This window comes from Helobdella robusta (assembly GCF_000326865.2).
Source record: "Helobdella robusta unplaced genomic scaffold HELROscaffold_19, whole genome shotgun sequence".
Taxonomy (NCBI): domain Eukaryota; kingdom Metazoa; phylum Annelida; class Clitellata; order Rhynchobdellida; family Glossiphoniidae; genus Helobdella; species Helobdella robusta.
Window position 1 is genome coordinate 568,770 of NW_008704034.1, and position 18,862 is coordinate 587,631.

General features: G+C 35.0%; 1 protein-coding gene across 1 annotated transcript in view; it reads left to right on the plus strand.

Annotated features, from left to right (window-relative positions):
- Nucleotides 1-1,574: 1,574 nt before the first annotated feature.
- HELRODRAFT_76910 (hypothetical protein) overlaps nt 1,575-18,862 on the plus strand; it is a gene marked incomplete at both ends in the record, with an annotated part of 45,596 nt that continues 28,308 nt past the window's right edge. Inside the window, one exon of the mRNA XM_009016654.1 lies at nt 1,575-1,686. Within this exon, the coding sequence (XP_009014902.1) occupies nt 1,575-1,686 (112 nt within the window). The remainder of the gene's footprint in view (nt 1,687-18,862) is intronic.

Below are 18,862 nucleotides of genomic sequence, written 5' to 3' on the forward strand. Positions count from 1 at the left end.
TCACGAACGCGTGTGTGTGCGCGTGTTTCAATCTGCATTACAAAATGTATACGCTCATAAGTGTATGTACATAACGTTTGTACACGTGTGTGTGTGTGTGTGTGTGTTGGTGATGTGTGTCTTTATGTGGAAACACACAACTGCGTGCCGTTATCAAGAAATGCCTGAGATCGAGCATATGGAAACCGAGCAGCAGAGTAACAGAGTAACAGAGTTCGACTTGTGTAACATTCTGCTGAACTGGGCAAGAGTTACGACAGACCAAAGGAATTGAGTCGTTTGATGTATGTGAGCCAGCAGACCTAACACACAATGGACCAAGCAGTTTGGAAAAAGTAGTAATGGAGAGAATGAAGGAAATAAATAATGAATGAATAAAAAAATGAAAGCAGATAAATAAATATGATGACCAAAAAACTGAGAGTCACGAAGTTATAAATGAAGATGCGATGGAGTAGGGATTGATAGATCTTGATTGCTTCGCATATTTTGTGACATGTTTGCAACCCGCAGCCGATCAGCAAGTCCCACAAACGTTTAAATTCTGTTAATTACTTTGTAAGAAATTTTAGAGAAAATATTAAACGAAGGCCTCTCACGAGTTGTTGAATGACTTTTTATTCAATAAAAACTACATGTAACCAAAAATTAAAAAAATAAAATAGTTTGATTCTGCAATGAAACAACTGAACCTGGAATCAAATTAGAAAAAAATTAAACAAAATCAAAATTATTTTTTGCGACATTCGCATTGCTTGCGCACGCACACACACACACATACACACACAAATACATATTCACACGAACAAATTTATATTGTTACAATTGTTACATACATACAAACAAACATGCGTACATACAAACAAACACGTAAATACATACACAAACACACACACACACACATACACACACAAACACGTACGACAAACACCCAGCAAGCAATATGATGTTTTGACGATTTGCGGCATTTTAAAGCTCGTGAATGACGTAAAAAATATTTGTATTAAACGCATGACATTAGTTAAAGAGTCAATTAAAGTTCAGACAGTTACTCTAGTTATTCATTCTATAATATCCAAATAATCCTCAGACAAAAGGTGAGATATTTGACTTTAAGTTCTGAAAAAAAAATTAAAAAAAAAAAGCTACTCCCGTCAGCTAGACTTGCGATTTATTCGCCTGAAACGTACATTAAAATAAAAAAAAATTATTAAGTGAGAAGAAATATGTATGGTTCATGAGAAAGCTCTAAAACATTAATGAATAAAATATAAATATATAATTAATTATATATATTTACATAAATAATTATAAATACATGCATACATACATAATTATATATTTTTATTTTTTAATTACAATTAATAAAAATATATGACGAAAAGAAGTTAATAAGAAGAGTGACAAATAAAACAATATGTAAGGGATGTATGCATGTAGTATGTATGTATGTATGTATGTATGTATGTATGTATGATGTATGTATGTATGATGTATGTATGTATGAACCTATAATTGTATGTATGTATGCATGCATGTATGTATGTATGTGTACGTATTGTATGTTTGTTTGATTGTATGTATGTTTGTACATATGTATGTGTATGTATGTATGTGTGTGTGTATGTATGTGTGTGTGTATGTATGTGTGTGTATGTATGTGTATGTATGTATGTGTCCTTATATGTGTATTCATATTTCTTTACTGATGCTTTTTTAACAAAGACGTTTTTCAACAATATTTATACACCTAGGTATGAATGTTAAATATAATACATGGAAAATATTTTGATGTATATATACACACGTACTTTAGATATATATATATATATATATATATATATGTATATATATATATATATATATATATATAGGTATATATATTCATATATATGTGCATATATACATATATGTATCGCGTACAAATTTAATTTGAACTTACGGAAAAAGCTCCAGAATTTTAAGATTTGAAAAGAAGGAAATGTAACGTTAACAACATCGACAGCACAAGTATTATACAATAACATCAACTTTAGCAGTTATATGACGACGTAATAATGACAAATGAAACGTTAATTATGGTTATAATATATATACATATATATATATTATATATTTAAAATGTATATATATATATTTATAATGTCAACATAACAATAATTATAACGTTAATAAAACGGAGATGAGATGACTATATGACTATGGTAAAGACGCATTGTCAGTAAGAAATGAGTGATGGCAAAGCGAAGATGATGATGAGTGAGTAGATCGCGGGCATGCAGGTCGGTGCACGCATCAACAGTTACTTCTGCCGCTTAGCTCATTAGCTAGCTGGTAATACTTGAGGAATCTGTTTGTGTGGGCCTCGTCTGAAACGCTAGCGGGTTTGATGGATTCGCTGTTGTTGGTGGTTGCAGAACTATAATTAGTATTGTTGTTAGCGTTGTTGCTGTTGTTGTTGTTGTTTGTATTGTTGCTGGTGTTGTAGATTTGATTAACATTGGCGTTATAATTAGTAGTGTTGCTTATGTTGTTATTATTAATGTTGTTGTTAGTGTTGTTGTTGCTGGCTTTGTTGGAAGTGTGGATGTTTCTGCTGCACTGCTCCACGTGGTGTCGCTGCGAAGTTTTTGATGAGAACTTTTTGAAACAATAATGACATTTGAAATCCTCACGTGATTTTTTGACGTCATTTCCAGTTTGTGAATTTTGTTGAGTTTGTTTTTGCTGTTGTTGGGCGGGATGCTGCGATTCTTTGGTGTCAAAATTTGATTGTTTCGTCGCATAACTATTTTTATTATTGGTGGTGCCAGTGTTGCTGTTACTGGTGCTGACGTTATTATTTTCGTTGTTCTGATTGACAATTGACAGCGTTGAAGAATGTGCTTGATTGGAGTAGGGTGGAGGTCGTTTCGCGTCATGTTGCGACGCAGACGTTTTATCAGATCGTGTCGATGATTTTCTTGAAAGGTTTTTGACGACCGCTATACTGACGTCGTCACAAGCATCGTGATTATCATGATTATCGTGATCATCATTGCTGTTTTCGTTTTCATTGGCATTTATATCGCTAACTTTTTCACTGGCGTAGTTGTAAAACTTGTCGTCCGGCTTTATCTCCACAATTTCAAATTTGTTCTTCGCATCAGTTGACTGACCGCAGTTGGCATCCGCTGCGGGTGACCCAGCCGTTGATGAATCTGAATCTTTGTTGGACATGACCGTTATGATTGGATTCACGAGGATCAAAGTCTCAGGAATCGGTTTTCGTGCGTCCTTGTCGTCACTGTTGTTGTCGCCTGTTGAACACTTGTGAGATATAACAACGGCAGCCTTTGAAGTGGCACGGCTGTTGCAGCTGTTATTAGCAGTACCACTACTGAGGACACCTGGTGTGCTGGTATCTTTCCTTGACTGCTGGTTGTTTTGAGATCGTGTGTTGATGCCACCGCTGCTGTTGCTAACGTAAACTCTCGTTTGGTGACTTGGAGAATTTTTCAAAGAGTAATCAAAAGATGGTTCATCATTCGACGTTGCTGCCTGCATATAGGGCGATTTGTTCTGAGCGTTTTGTCTATCGTCCACAATTGGTGATGATGACGACGACGATGACGACAACGACGCTGTTGAAGATCTAGATTTCAAAAAAGGTTCCTGGGTCTTTGCATCTCCACTTCCTTTATTGTCTTTGGAAATGTGTTCTACTACATTCCTTAAAAACGAATCTAAATTCATTCCTTGGATGCGAGCAGCAAGCAAGCCATTGAACTCTGCCTCAGTTGCTGTCATGCTGCCGTCCCAGTGAGATAGCAAGTCGTTGCTGCTGTAATGCGATTTGGAAGTCTTATCTTTTCTCGTAGCTGACACCATTTCAGCAAGTCTGCTCATGAGGCTGCCACTGACTTGGTCATTTTTCAGCATTGATGAATAAAAATTCAGAGTATCTGATGCATTGCTATATTTTATTTTTTTTGAACTATTCACTGCGTCGTCGTCTTTCAAAGTGCTGCTCGACAGTCGACTGCTCGAAGTGGACAACTGCTGTTTGGACGCGCATTTCCCAACAGAAGAAGATGACGTGTTATCATTTGATTGTCTGCGTTTTGAAGCTTTACGAATCATTTGGTCATCTCGAGAAATACTTTTTGAGTTGTTGGGATAAGATGGTAGGACATTTTTGACGTTGCTGCCACTCTGACTGTTGATGTTATTACTATTATTATTGTTGTTATTACTGTGACTAATATTGACGTTATTGCCTGTTGTTTGACTGAATGAAGGTGTTGATGTTGCGACAGGTGTTATCATGTGATTCGTCGAAAATGTATGAATGCTGGAGACTTTGCTTCCAAAACTGCGATTTATAAAACTCTGCATAGCTTTTAGGGCTGAACTGGAATCATTACTTCCTGGGGTTGGTGAGAGGTTTGGTCTGGAAGATTGCGTAGAGGAACAGTTATTTTCAGGAACTGGTTGAATTGGTTCTAACTTTGGAGGCTTCACGTTGTCTTCAGAAAAACTGTTAATCTGTTTCGATTCCATTTCTTTCGCCGGTGGACTGTCGTTGGAACAACTATCAAAGTCGTCGCTGTGGAACACTTTTTTCAACTGAGGTATCTGATTATTATTTTTATTGTTCATACTTGAATCAATACTAGTTCTTAATGTTTCATCAGGTGATTCAATCGCTACCGTCTCATCCGTAGTTGTTAATTCTTGTTTAATAAACTTCATGGAATTGTTATTGTCATTATTCGAATTACCTTTTGGACTGTCGCTAGTCTTCTTAACTGGCTCTTTTTCATCTGAGTTTTTTAGATCAAAATATTGAGAAGATACTGACACGTTTGATGATGAGAGAGGAGATTGTATTCCAAGTTTTCCTGTTGAATCGCCGACAGCGTTAGCAGTGGCTGTGTTTGCACTGCTGTTAATACTGGAAATTAAAGATGAATTATTTTTCATTAATTTGTCATGACGAGCTAAATTCAAATAATGAGCGGTCTGGATCATGTGAACCGTCAACTTTGGTAAAGAATCAAACGAAGTGTTGCATTCCAGACATCGAAGAATTTGCTCCGCCTGCTCGTAGCCTGACCTCATCCAAGCATCCTGACCGCGCACCAACCGAAATCCTGTTTCACTTTTGCCATTATCCGAATTTTTTGGAGAATTAGGACTGATAGCACTGTTGTTGCGTTTCTTGCTTCCATGGTGAGTATTTGTATTAATTACACTGCTATTAGTGCTAGTGTTGTTGTTGCTCGAACAAGCGTTGTTGTTATTGTTGTTGGCACCATTGTTGAGCCCTGAAGGGTGTTTAGTTGGCCAGTTACCTATAATGGGATAAAGTCTAAAATCTTTTTCTTTTGATGGAACATGAATTGGCTTTACAAGATTTTGCGCTTGCGAAACTTCTTTGTTGTTTTTGGTCAGCAGCGGCGATGTTTTGTTATAATACGGTTCGTTCGTTGTTGGAAAATGTTTACTTTTTGCTAATGGTGGCGGGGAAACGCCAAAGTCATTCAGCATCATGCCACACAAACTGGAATAAGCTGTAGATGTATTAGTTGTTGTCGTTTTATCAATGTTCGTTTCAGCAAACGTGCTCAACAAAGTGTTTGTCGGCCGCTGTGTTGAGCCGACCCAATCTAATATTTTTGAATTTTCACCAAACTTTTTCTCTAAACTAGCCAAAGATGATCCGCCACCTGCCACTGATTCAGAAAGATACAAGGAAGGCGTTCTGTAAGACGAATAACTACTTGCAAGAATGTTGTTGCTCTTAGCGGATGAAGATAAATACTCTAAAGATGCAATGCTGCTCGACGAATCTTCATTCCTATTTTTTTTCACAGATAGGTCTAAAGGCGCGTCGATTGAATGATTTGTCGTCGTTAGAGCATCCACAGAGTAGGGATACAAATATCTGTGAGATTTGTTTTGATTTTGGAGGTAACTACTAACACTGCTGTTGCTACTATTGTAGGCGTGCATTTGATCCTTTCCTGTTGCGGTTGCCGACGATGACGACGCTGAAGATGTTACTAATCTTATCGTGTCGTTCGAACGGGCAGTGCTGTTTATTTTCGATCGTTTGCTCATCGAAGCAACGAGTGATTCTAATTTTCGCACACAGTTTTGGCCATCAAAGTTACCTTCGTATTTAATTGGTATCATATCCGGATCTACACTGTTTGATTGTTTTAAACCTGTAGACATGTTTAAATTTGTTATTTCTGCAGAATTAGTGTCTCGAGAATAGGACGTAAAAGGAAAAAAATTATTTCGATCTTTCACTTGTGGATTGTCCAATAGTTTTTCAGTGTAGGGCTTACTTAGGCTGTTAGCATCTTTAATTTTTCCAGCAAACATTTCAGATAATTTTGCCAGCGCATTTCTGTTTTCTGCATTGAAATAAGCAGCAAATGGATCAAACAGCATTGTTCTATTAATTCGGCTAAAGTGCTCAGCAAGTTGTTTAGAGTTTTGATGAAATTTTTCTAAAAAACTAGAATCGTAAAACGGTAATCTACCAAAAATATTGTATCGATTGCTGACATCATCGTCGTTGATGTTAGGAGATTCTTTATTGCGGTTATAAGCAGTATCTTCAACGGGACTTTGATTGTCGTCACTGGTGTCGGCGTTGTTATTAATGTTAGCATCGGGATCGGGTTTAATGATTTTGTTGACGCTGAACGTGGAGGTAGAAGGAACATGTTTAGATTTGAGAGGCAATTGATCACGTGACAAACAATCTTTGCCATTTGGTGAGGTAGGTGTTTTTGTTTTTACGGAAAGTTCCTTATCAGTTTCCATTTCATCCTCATCTTCTTGATCGCGTGTCGGAATATTTGCACCGGAATCATAATTGTTTGAATATTTACCCAAATTTGTAGGACATACTGATGACAGATTGTCGTTGATCAAATGAACTGTTTCCATATCTTCTGTTTTGCCACTGGAACACCTGTCTATTTCGTGATCCTTGCTGGAGTCTTTGTCATCATCCATCTTCATGGGAAACGTTTTGAAACTAAAAGGTGACTTGAGGTTATCATCAACCAAATGTTGAAACAAATTTGACGGCGTAGTAGCCAGTTGTGGTAAGATTTGCGGATGCGATGGTGTTTGCCGGTCGTTGGGTGTGTCTTCCTGGTTTTCTGGATCGGTTGGTTCAACGGTTTGGTCATGAACTGTAGTGGTGTCTTCCTCTTCTAACTGCTGATTAGGACAACAACATTGTCCCGCACATTCAAAGCCTGCATAATTGGTGGTTTTAATTTTGAAATTAATTATTTTAAATTGAAAATATTATTAAATGTAACTGTTCAAAATAGATATAACGAGTGTGTTGCAATAAGCAATATTTTCAAAATTTAAATATATAATCACAGTACGTAAGTAACAATAAAAAGTACTCGTAACAAAATTAACGAAACAAAATACGGTGAATTGCAATGTAGGCAATAAGAATGCCCGATGCAGCAGTGCCATAAAGAATTCATTTGCAGCACTTATTAGGTGCGAGATCACTGCAGCAGTTAACCCTTCGTGGACGTTTCAATTGAAAATCATCAGCCTGGCCATTATCAAATTTGCATGCAGTCATGAACAAACGATTACCATTACGCCTCTAATACGCACTTGATTCATCTGTTCCTCCGCGTTGCTCTCTCGCCGTTCACAAATTTGCTGTTGGTCGGTCGATCGTTGCAGGCACACGCATACGTAAGAATGTGTGCTTGTGTTTACGCAAAAAATACGTTGTGAATATACGAAATTTCAATGGGTAAAAACACATTTACAAAGAGAATTCTTTCCAAGTTGATTTGATTTCAATTCTCAAAATAATTAGACATCCTTAAAAAAATTTTTTTGATTTAAATAACGTTATTTCTCAACCTAGACTATAATATGTTTCAAATTCGATTACATTTAATGCCGAAAATAATATGTGTAGATGAGTGAAATAAATTGCCACGAAACGGGCAACAATTTCAGCCCACCCCGAACCATGTTATTTTCATCACGTCGCTGATGACATCACGGGTCTCATCGGTTAGAAGGATTACAAAACGTCAATTGAATAAACCAACAAGAAAGTCATCCTGTTGTGTTGTTGACTCTATCGATTACCTTTTCTCAATATATTCCCACGAGTGCGATGCCATACAAACGCGCATAATAATAAAACAATTTCAATAAATATTTTTCTCCAGTGTTTTTTTATGTATTCGTAATCGTTAATCAATTTTATTCTACTAGCTAGACGATCGGCATTGGAAAGTTACTACTTCATCCCTTCATTCTCATAGCCGGGTTTATTTTTAACAATGATACCAAAGATATACTATCTATATCATTATCGGATATTACAATCTAACATTATTATTTTTATTAATGCGTTATTATTATTAATATTATTATCATCACCATCAGCATCATCATCATCATCGTTGTAGTTAACATTATTTGTATTATTATTAGCGTAATAAGTAATAATTTCGTTTTTGTTATCGCTGGTATTTCATGTTGCGTTGTATAATTTATGATTGACCCCTTATCATTACAAGCGCATTCAAACGTGAACAAACTACATACATCAGCACATACATACATACACACACACACCACACACATACTCACACACACCACACACACACATATATGTTATATGTAAACCACATATATAAACATATGTACACATACATTCACACATGCACAACAATTATGCACGACACACACACGTGCACGTTCAAACGCAAGAAATATTCCAAAGAATGCTGTAACAAATTACTGTTAACAGATCCACAAACACAAATCATGTTGTGCATAAGTGCTACTTGATTATTTATATAGGAATATCATTCTAGGAGCGGATCTATTAATACGTGTTCTGTAAGCTGAGTTGTCAAGCTCATCAAATAAAACCATTTTGCCATAAGAAATTTAGGAACAATTTTAAAATTTTAATTTTAAAATTGAGTTAAAACTTATTATCCGTAAGCATAGCATTAAAAAACTTGCCGAATTTATTAAAAATAACAACAAATTTCAATTAAACCAAAAAACTATTAATGAAAATGGATATTTGAAGTGTTTTTTAATACAGACAGTGGATGGACATGGTCAAACACTTCAGTCATTACAAAATTAGATTTAACTTGCAACTATTGACCATCAGATAGACAAAAATGGATCAAATGATCAATTGTTAACTGATAAATGTCAATTAGAGAGTGTTTACAAACTGAATTGTGTAAAAATATGTTGGTTAAAGGGACATGTAATAAAAGGATAAACACTGAATGGCTGTGCGCCTTCATCGACACGACTCAACTATGTTTTAATCAAAGAAAACATTACCACTCAGAACAGTACTAATTATAATAAAACCTGTTTCTAAGTTCACAGAACTTGAAACTGTAAACAGAAAGTGAAAAGAAAAATATTGAACATTAGGAGACGGTAGGTCAGGGTAGAACCATTATGATTTACAACGTAGCTGCTCTTATCAAGTTCAGCATTGGATACGTTGGAAGAGTAATAAACTATCATACTTCAACGTTATATCATCATCTAATAATCAAGCTCTCTCTCCTTCTCTCTCTCTCTTTCTCTCTCTCTCTCTCTTTTCCAAAACTTCCATTATTTAATTGAAATGAATGCAGACTAGAGAAAAATCTGAACGGAAATAATGATGCTTCAATTTTGTTTCATATTAACAAATAAGAGTGCAAGCACATTAATAATTGAGTGCAGTGCGGTGTAATGATGAGATGTGAGTGGCACGGAGAGGCACAAACACGTCGTCCTGCTACTGCTGCTGGTAGTGCACTTGTTAATGTGGTGGCTGCCTTCCTGTCTGTGTTTGTACGCGTCTCTGTCTTTGTCTGTGTATGTCTGCCTTTCTGTCTGTGTATTTTTTGCCTATGTGTGTGTTTTTGCCTGCGTCTGTCTATCTTCACCACCACATAACCCTGATCCAAGACTGTGGCTAGTGAATTTGCCTGGATCAGTTTGAACTTGAGAGCAGCGGGGTGGAATTTGGTTCCATTGATTATTAACAATTCATTGAATATTATTTCACTAAATATAATAATAATATTTTTCAGTAATTAATAGAAAAATTATTGATATAATAATATTTATTTAATTGTATTCTTTGAATATTTATTGAAGCAAACAACGACTTTGAAAAATCTTCATAAGCAATACGAAACAATGAAACGTGCCATGAAGATGTCCTTGAAGTTTTGAAGTTGAATGAATAATGGAAATTAATTGAATACAAGCAAAAAGATATGTTGATGAAAACCAGTCTTTATAAATACACGGCTGTTGAAAATTGTAATTACATGAATTGACAACATTATTAGAAAGATTTTTTTTTATAAAAATTGAACAAAATAAGCAAGTTAAATTTTTAAAAATGCTTGAACCAGCATATAAAAATCAACAGATGAACCTGGAACAAAAAGAATGAACTTACAAATTGAAACAAGTTCAGGTTTGTGGTATTAAAATTGAATGATTATGGGACAACATAGTACTCATACAAACAAACAAATAAATAAACATACAAATAAACAAATAAATTAACCAACATATAAATGAACAAACAAATAATTAAAAAATAAAACGAATTGACAAAAAATTCCACAAGTAGAAAAGCGATAAATTGGAGATAGCGGCACGTATCACAAATAACAAAACAAATGGAAGGGCATGAAATAAAAATGAACAAATAAAAACAAACATACGTGTGAACAAAAAATTAGCTGAGAAGGAAAGAAGGAACGAACGAACGAGATAAAGGACAGACAAAAGCTTTAATATTCAATAGCCGTTTGCAGAGCAATGACTAACAAATCAGTTTATAAACATTCCTTTCATATTCATCCATCCATCCATCCATCCATCCATCCATCCATTCACACGTACACACGGCCAGTCATTCCAGACACGCACACAGCAACTCAATTTTCCTTATCAGCGCCGTCATCATCGTCGTCGTCGTCGGCGGCATAATGTTGATTAACTATTGTCATCATCATTCGTGAGATTAATTAACAGATTTCTTCTTTTATTCATTATCATTTCCGACATCATCATTGTCATCATTATTATCAACAACTTCTACATAATCATCAACTTCATCGTCATCAGCTTCTTCGTCATCAGCTTTTTCGTCATTAAAATTATTCTCCTCATCATTTACATCAGTTTTCATCATCACACTAGTTTTGTCATTATCGTCATCATCGTCATAGTCGTCATCGTCATAATCGTCCTGAGAACAATGATCATGAATCATCCGTTACGAGTATTATTGCTAGCCTGATTGATACATTATTTTAATCAATATCAGTCTTTTTACCATCGTCATCATCGCTATCTTCTTCATCACTTCATCATAATCATATTTTCCATCATCATTGACATCATCAACAGCAACATCATCATCATCGTCATTCTTTTAATATTTGCCATTGAAATCATCGTTTTCCTCCTCTTCCTCATCATCTCCATCATCATAATTATCGTCATTAGAGCCGTCATCATCAGAATACTAAGTACAATTAACATAGTTTATGATTTAATACCGTCTTAGTGAAAACAACGTTTACTACAAAAACGAAACGAAACGAACAAAAATTTCATGAAAAATAAATGCTACGAATGATTTTATTAATGATAATAAAGATAAAATAACAAAAAAAAATGTAAGAGAAATAAAAATTATGATGACAATACCGAGAAAAATAACTTTAGTGATAGATCTCATCTTCATCGTCATCATCTTCATCGTCATCATCGTTATCATCATCATCGTCATCATCTTCATCGTCATCACAGTTATCATTACTTTGATGCCGCCGTGAATTGCTTGCCTCCGAGAAAAAGTGCTAAGTAATTAATTGAAATTAAACGTTTCTTTATCATTCACCCGTCAGTCTCTCACTCAGTACGTGTGTGTGTGCGTGCCTGTATACGCGCCTGCGTGTGAGTATGTGTCTTCTTGTATGTATGTTTGTGTGTATGCACATAAATGTATCCGTGTGTATAGGGTATATGTGTATTCGTGTTTTTTTTAGCGTATGTTTACGTACGTTAGTCTCGTGCTAAACTCATGCGTTTGTCAAGATTGTTGAGTTTTGATGCGTTTGTATTCATAATTACGTTTTTCATGAGTGAGGTAATGAATTTTGAAGCGCTGGTAAATGCAACCTAACTCAGATATGTTGACGTTCATAAGAAGTTTATACTAACACGCTAGTAGAAAGTGTTCCCACATTTGAATAATTACGTTGAATACGTGCAAGAAATGTGTGAAAAATAGAAGTTATTGAAGCGGTGTGGTAATTTAGGCGGACGGATCTTGATTTAATTTTTAAGAGGAAGCTACTGGAAAAAATTCGACTGGAAGAAGGCAGAAGGAAGTAAAGGATGATAAACTAACACGATTAACGTCAATTCTACCAAAAACATTCGAAGCATCAAAAACACCTGTGGTCATTTGGTCATTTTGAGAAAGAAAGAGAAAAAGATATAGAGAGAGAAAGAGAGAAATAAAAGATAGGTCATAAAAAAAGAAAACCAAACATAGATATGCAACATATCCACAGACATGCAATACCAAGACCATTTATATTTTTCGTAACAACTACAGCTATAAAATATTTCATTTCTCCACTGATAATTTTACTGCACTGTTCAGTTAAAAAACCTCAAAACACCCAACTAGGTTAGCCGATATCAATGTTTAATGACGATAAACACACTATGTTGGTGTACAGGTGCACCAATGCTTAAAGAACAACGCACCCGAAATGTCTTCTATCTTAAAAATTCATGTGCTGTGTCAATTTTCTTACCAAATTACAAAATTATGTTAAAAATTTGTCTTCAATAAACTGCTAGCTATAGTAGTAATTTATTGAAGAGATATTTCATTTTTAAAAATTTTCAAATGTTTAGAGTTTGGGTGGTCAACATCTTATATCGCATCACGTAATACAACATTAGCGTTCTTACCAACAATTTGATTTTAATTAATTTCAGGTTTAGTTTTATTTCTGGTCATAAAAGTAAAGTTTCTCGTTGCAATTAAATTCTCGGTCAAAAACATACACAAACTTATACATACTCGTTAATTAAATATACGTACATGGTTATTAATTAAATTATGAGCATACTAATTAATTAAATTGTGCACGTAGACAAATGTAAACAAGAACATTAAAGCATTAATCACCGCAAGAAACCATCAAAAACCTCTCCCTCTTTCAAAATGATCCTCCCAATTCTCCCTCCTCTTATTTCGCATCTTCTCATCAGAATTAATTCATTCCTACTTTACCCTATCAACCACCTCATTTTGTGTTTTTATTTTTTTCATTTATTTTTTTTTCGTGAGTAAACCATCTCTTAATCTGCCTTTTAATCATCATCTCATTTTAACACATTAGTCAGCAACACTAAACGCATTCACAACACAGACACACACACACACACACACACACACACAAATACACACATACATTCACAAACACGCACAAACACATTTAATGTCGTAAAGTTGTTGATACATATATATATATATATACATACATACATATATATATATATATATATACATACATATATACGTGTGTGCGTGAGATTAAAGAAGGCCGTGCTTCTGATATTTATAACAACGGGTTATTGTACATTAAGTTAATGTACGTTTACGCAGTGTTTTATGTTTCTCATTTAACTGGTCTATCAATACTCACGCAGGTGTCTGTGTGGTGTGTTGCACAGCATACAAACACACGTGCAAGTTTATATACATATGCACACAAACATATGTTTATGCACGTATATATACACACAAGCACATTACTGGTTTTTTCTGCTGAATAATTTTAATGGCAGACATCTAACAATGATTCCAGAACACCGCCGTGAGTTAACTGAAGTGAAATTTTGCTCAAACTAGAAAATGTTCAAAGGTTTGGAATAAAAAATCCTTTAAAAACAATATAGTTGTAAATAGAAGTACACATTTATTTATTAACTTTTAAGCAGTAATCGAATTAAATTGAAATAAACACAAAAAGTATTAGACGAAACGCATGTTTAAATTTATAGCCAGTCATGTGATGTGTGCGCAGGTACACACACACACACACACACACACACACACACACACACACACACACACACACACAGACAAAGAAGCAAACACATACACAGAGACATATATACATACAAGAAAGACATACAAACAAACACACACACAGTCATACATACAAAGAAACGAGCATATACAACTGCAAAAATGAATACGACATAACAAAGAGGAGGGGAAGTCTTAAAGAAGCAGGCAGTTCCATGTGTATAAACGATCACAGACGAATGAAATAGTGTAAAGGCAGCAGAAATACAATCACAAACAAAATTATCTTCAGGCCCAACCACACCAAACAAACTGGCACGTATTACCTCTATATAATAATATAAAAATATGTACACGCACATCCGTGAAGCATAGAGGCGCACAGGCGAGCTGACAAAGAGAAAGAGAGAGGAGTAGAAAGACGTTGGCACGCAAGCACCATATAAATCGTCTGAATTATACGAGGACGGCTCACAATATCCCTATATATAAATCAGGAAAATATTACTGCAGATCAAGTATAATACAGTCAGGTATATGCATACATTACCTATGCAGTCAACCTTATTATATAATGTAGTATGACGATGTCCCGGCTAAATTATTCTTTATAATCATACATAAATACTTAGTAAAGTAAATGTATGTGCACATATTATGTTCGCTTGCATGTGCGTGTGTGTGCGTACGTGCATGTATCCTAGAACTACTAATACTAATACTGATGATGACGATGACAATGATGATGATGATGATGAGGACGACGAAGATGACAACGATGATGATGATGATTATGTGATGTCTGCAATAACTGTTTTATGCTAATTTGTTGCTGACATATTTATAGGCGTCTAGATGCAGACAAATAGCTTAATATCGTCTGCTAAACATGACAACACTGAAGATGGAAAGCTGGAAAAAGAAATAAATTAGTTTCGAACATGAATCTTACACGTGCAATCGACCGTGTAATAAATAAGCACACATGCATGAAAAAAATAAAAATTAAAATACATATGCATGTACAAAGATATACAAAAAAGATAATATAAACATAAAAACATCATGATGCATACACATTCTGAATACAAATAAACACAAACACACATGCACGTATAAAAGTCAACAAACAAACAAGCAATCGTTATTGCGTAAATGTAAATAAATGGACAAACACACGCACGCACGCACGCACACAGATACACACACAAAGGTAGACACGCAGGCAACAACATGATAAAAATGATGGCACTGCAAGGGCAATAACAATATAACACGGACCAAGACCATTATCATCGCCATTATTATTATCATCGTTGTCATCATCATCGTCATCTTTTCTCTACCATGACTTCTCCACTTAAGTTATTGCTTTAGTCATTATCTAACTTGTCATTGTTTCCGTCATCATCATCATCATCACCATCGTCGTCGTCTTCATCATCATCTTTATCATTATCATTATTTTTGTTATCATCAACTTTGTCATTACCATCGTTATAGTCTCTTACGTATTTATATCACCCATAGTTATTATCATCTTTTGTCATCACCATCGTCATCATCATCATCATCACCATCGTCATCATCAGCATTATCATCATCACCATCGTCATCATCATCATCATCACCATCGTCATCATCAGCATTATCATCATCACCATCGTCATCATCATCATCATCACCATCGTCATCATCAGCATTATCATCATCGTCGTCGTCGTCACCATCGTCATCATCAGCAGCATCATCATTATCATTGTCGTCATCATTATCATCATCGTTTGCATTGCCACCTTTAATAATCTCAGTCATTGGTGAAATGGAGGTAAACAATGAATGATATTTCATTGCAAATGTTCTCACCACCAACATCATCACCCTTTCAGCCATTCCGTTCTTGTCCTGCTATCACCATCATCGTCATCATCATTACCATACCATCATCATCATTATCGTCATCATCATCATCATCATTACCATCGTCATCATCGTCGTCGTCGTCATCATCATCATCATTAGATTCATCCCTGCCATCATCCTCATCCTGCTCCTCCCAATCTTTCCATCTGCTTCTTCACAGAGATTAATATTTTAAGATTTTGATCCATCCAATCTAATCATTAATTATTATTATAGTTTGTAACTATTTCATCATCGTCATCATCATCGTCAGTCATCATCATCTTCATCATCATCATCGTCGCCAGTCATCATCATCGTCGCCAGTCATCATCATCTAAAAAAACATCAACAAAAACATCAACCACATCTAAAAGAACAGCCGTAACACTACGCACATTAACAGTATGCGCTTCGTCAAAAACATCAACGGGGCCAATAAACATGGATCACAAAAGGCTGACTCACCGTGCTATTCACCGACGCCATACAACACCATTTCCATCAACATCTATACCCGCTAAATTTAAGCAGCAACAACAACATTAACATCATCAACAACAACAACATTAACATCCACAACAATAACATTGTCAACTAAAACAACATCAACAATTAAACACCTNACAAGAGCTGAAACCATAACATCAACAACATTAACGACAATGCAATTGAAAAAATCGCTATCAATTAAAGTTAACAGAAACATCAAAAACACCAACAACATCAACAACAACAACATCATTAACAAATTCTAAAGCAACACCAAAAACACACTACCATAGCGCAAACAACAACATTAACAACGTCTAGAACATCATCAACATTGACAACATCACCAACAACAACAACATCAACAACAGCAGCAACAACAACAACACCAACAGCAACGACAACAACAACATTAAGGACAACAACAACAACATCATCAGCAACAACAACAACAACAATATAAATGCGCGTGATCATTATTGCCTTTTTCTTATTTATAACCGTCTTTTCATTCAGACCCTCATCAACTCCATAAAACTGATCGGATTTGTTATTATTATTACTATAATAATAACAACAACAATAATAATAATTATTATTATTGTTGTTGTTGTTATTGCAACCGGATTTCTGTATATGGATGTATTTCATTATTGCGTTGCATATAATATATTAATGCATCTTTCATTTAATGATTGTTGTTTAGAAAATTTATTGAACACTAACAATGGACTATTATTATTATCGTTAGAAATTGAATCCTCGCTAAATGGATGAAGGAAATGTAATGAAATAATAATGTCAGCAATTGGTGTCATGGGTAATGACATTAAGATCGTTGTTCTGGCTGTTGTAATTGAGTATGTTAACGGTTTTGATGTTTGTTTACTTTCAAGTGTTTTTTATAACGCTAAAATTTGAGTTAGTGTTGATGTTATTGATGTGTTGTTGTTGATGTGTTGTTGTTGTGTGTGAGTGTGTGAGAGTAATTGCTGTTTTCCTCGTGGCTAGCATCATAATGAACAACAATACAAATGACAACAACATCAGAACAGAACAGAACCGCTACAAATCATTTTTTTATTACATCGTACTCTCTCTCTCTCTCTCCCTCTCTCCGTCATCTCTTCATTACTTTAATCATCATCACCAACATCATCATAACTATAAAAATCATCGTCTAATCGTCGTCGTCATCATCATCATTATTATTATCATCGCCATCGTAATTCAAGTAGCAATTAACTAAGTCATAATTACTGAATCATCATTCTAATCCTCACCATCATCTTCATCACCATCATCGTCTTCATCATCTTGACCATCATTTTCATAACCATTATCGTCACCATCATCTCGGCCATCATCATTATCTTCATCATACATCGTCGTCATCTTCATCATCGTCCTCATCATCGTCACCATCATCATCGTCCTCATCATCGTCACCACCACCACCATCATCATCATCTGAGCCGTCATCATCATCCTTTCATTTATGATGACTGCGCCTAGCGAATATTGACGTGATAAATTAAATTGTATTTGTTGCTGAAGCTGAAGAGATTGCTGCTGCTGTTGTTGTTGTTGAAGACGACGATGACGATGCAGTGATGACGACACGAAGATGATGATGGCGAAGACGATGATGAAGATGATGATGAAAATGTTGATGATTACGATGATGATGATAACGAGAAGAAGATGATGAAGCCATAAAAATAGGCTGATGGTGAAAATTATAAGATGATACCATGACGATACGATGGTTCGATATAACGAACAAACCATGTTGATGAAGTTATAATGATATAAGTATCCAATATCTATCCAACGATAAGAACAAAATGATATAATAGAGATGACATGACGACGTGATAACATATGATAATGGTGAGTAGAGTGAGGCATATGATGATTTAGAAAAAGATGAAAATGTTATGAGTATAAAATGATGATGATGGGGTGACATGTGATGACGATAGTGATATCATGATAAAATAAGCTGACGACATGTTTATGTTATAATGTGATGACGTTGTCGCGATGTAATGCTATCAAACTGCAGTGATAAAGTTATTTGATGAGTGATTTAATGACTAAGAGGAACGTAACTTTTGTTTTCTTTCAATTGTTAATGAAACGAATCTAAATTCGTTTCATGAAGTTGAGAAATTGATGCTATATTAATGTGATCGTCTTTGCAGTTGTTAATGTCAATAATTGTATTGCTGTCATCGTTAGCATTAATAATGATATGTTGTTGTTGTTAGTTTGGTATTTATGATGATATAAAAA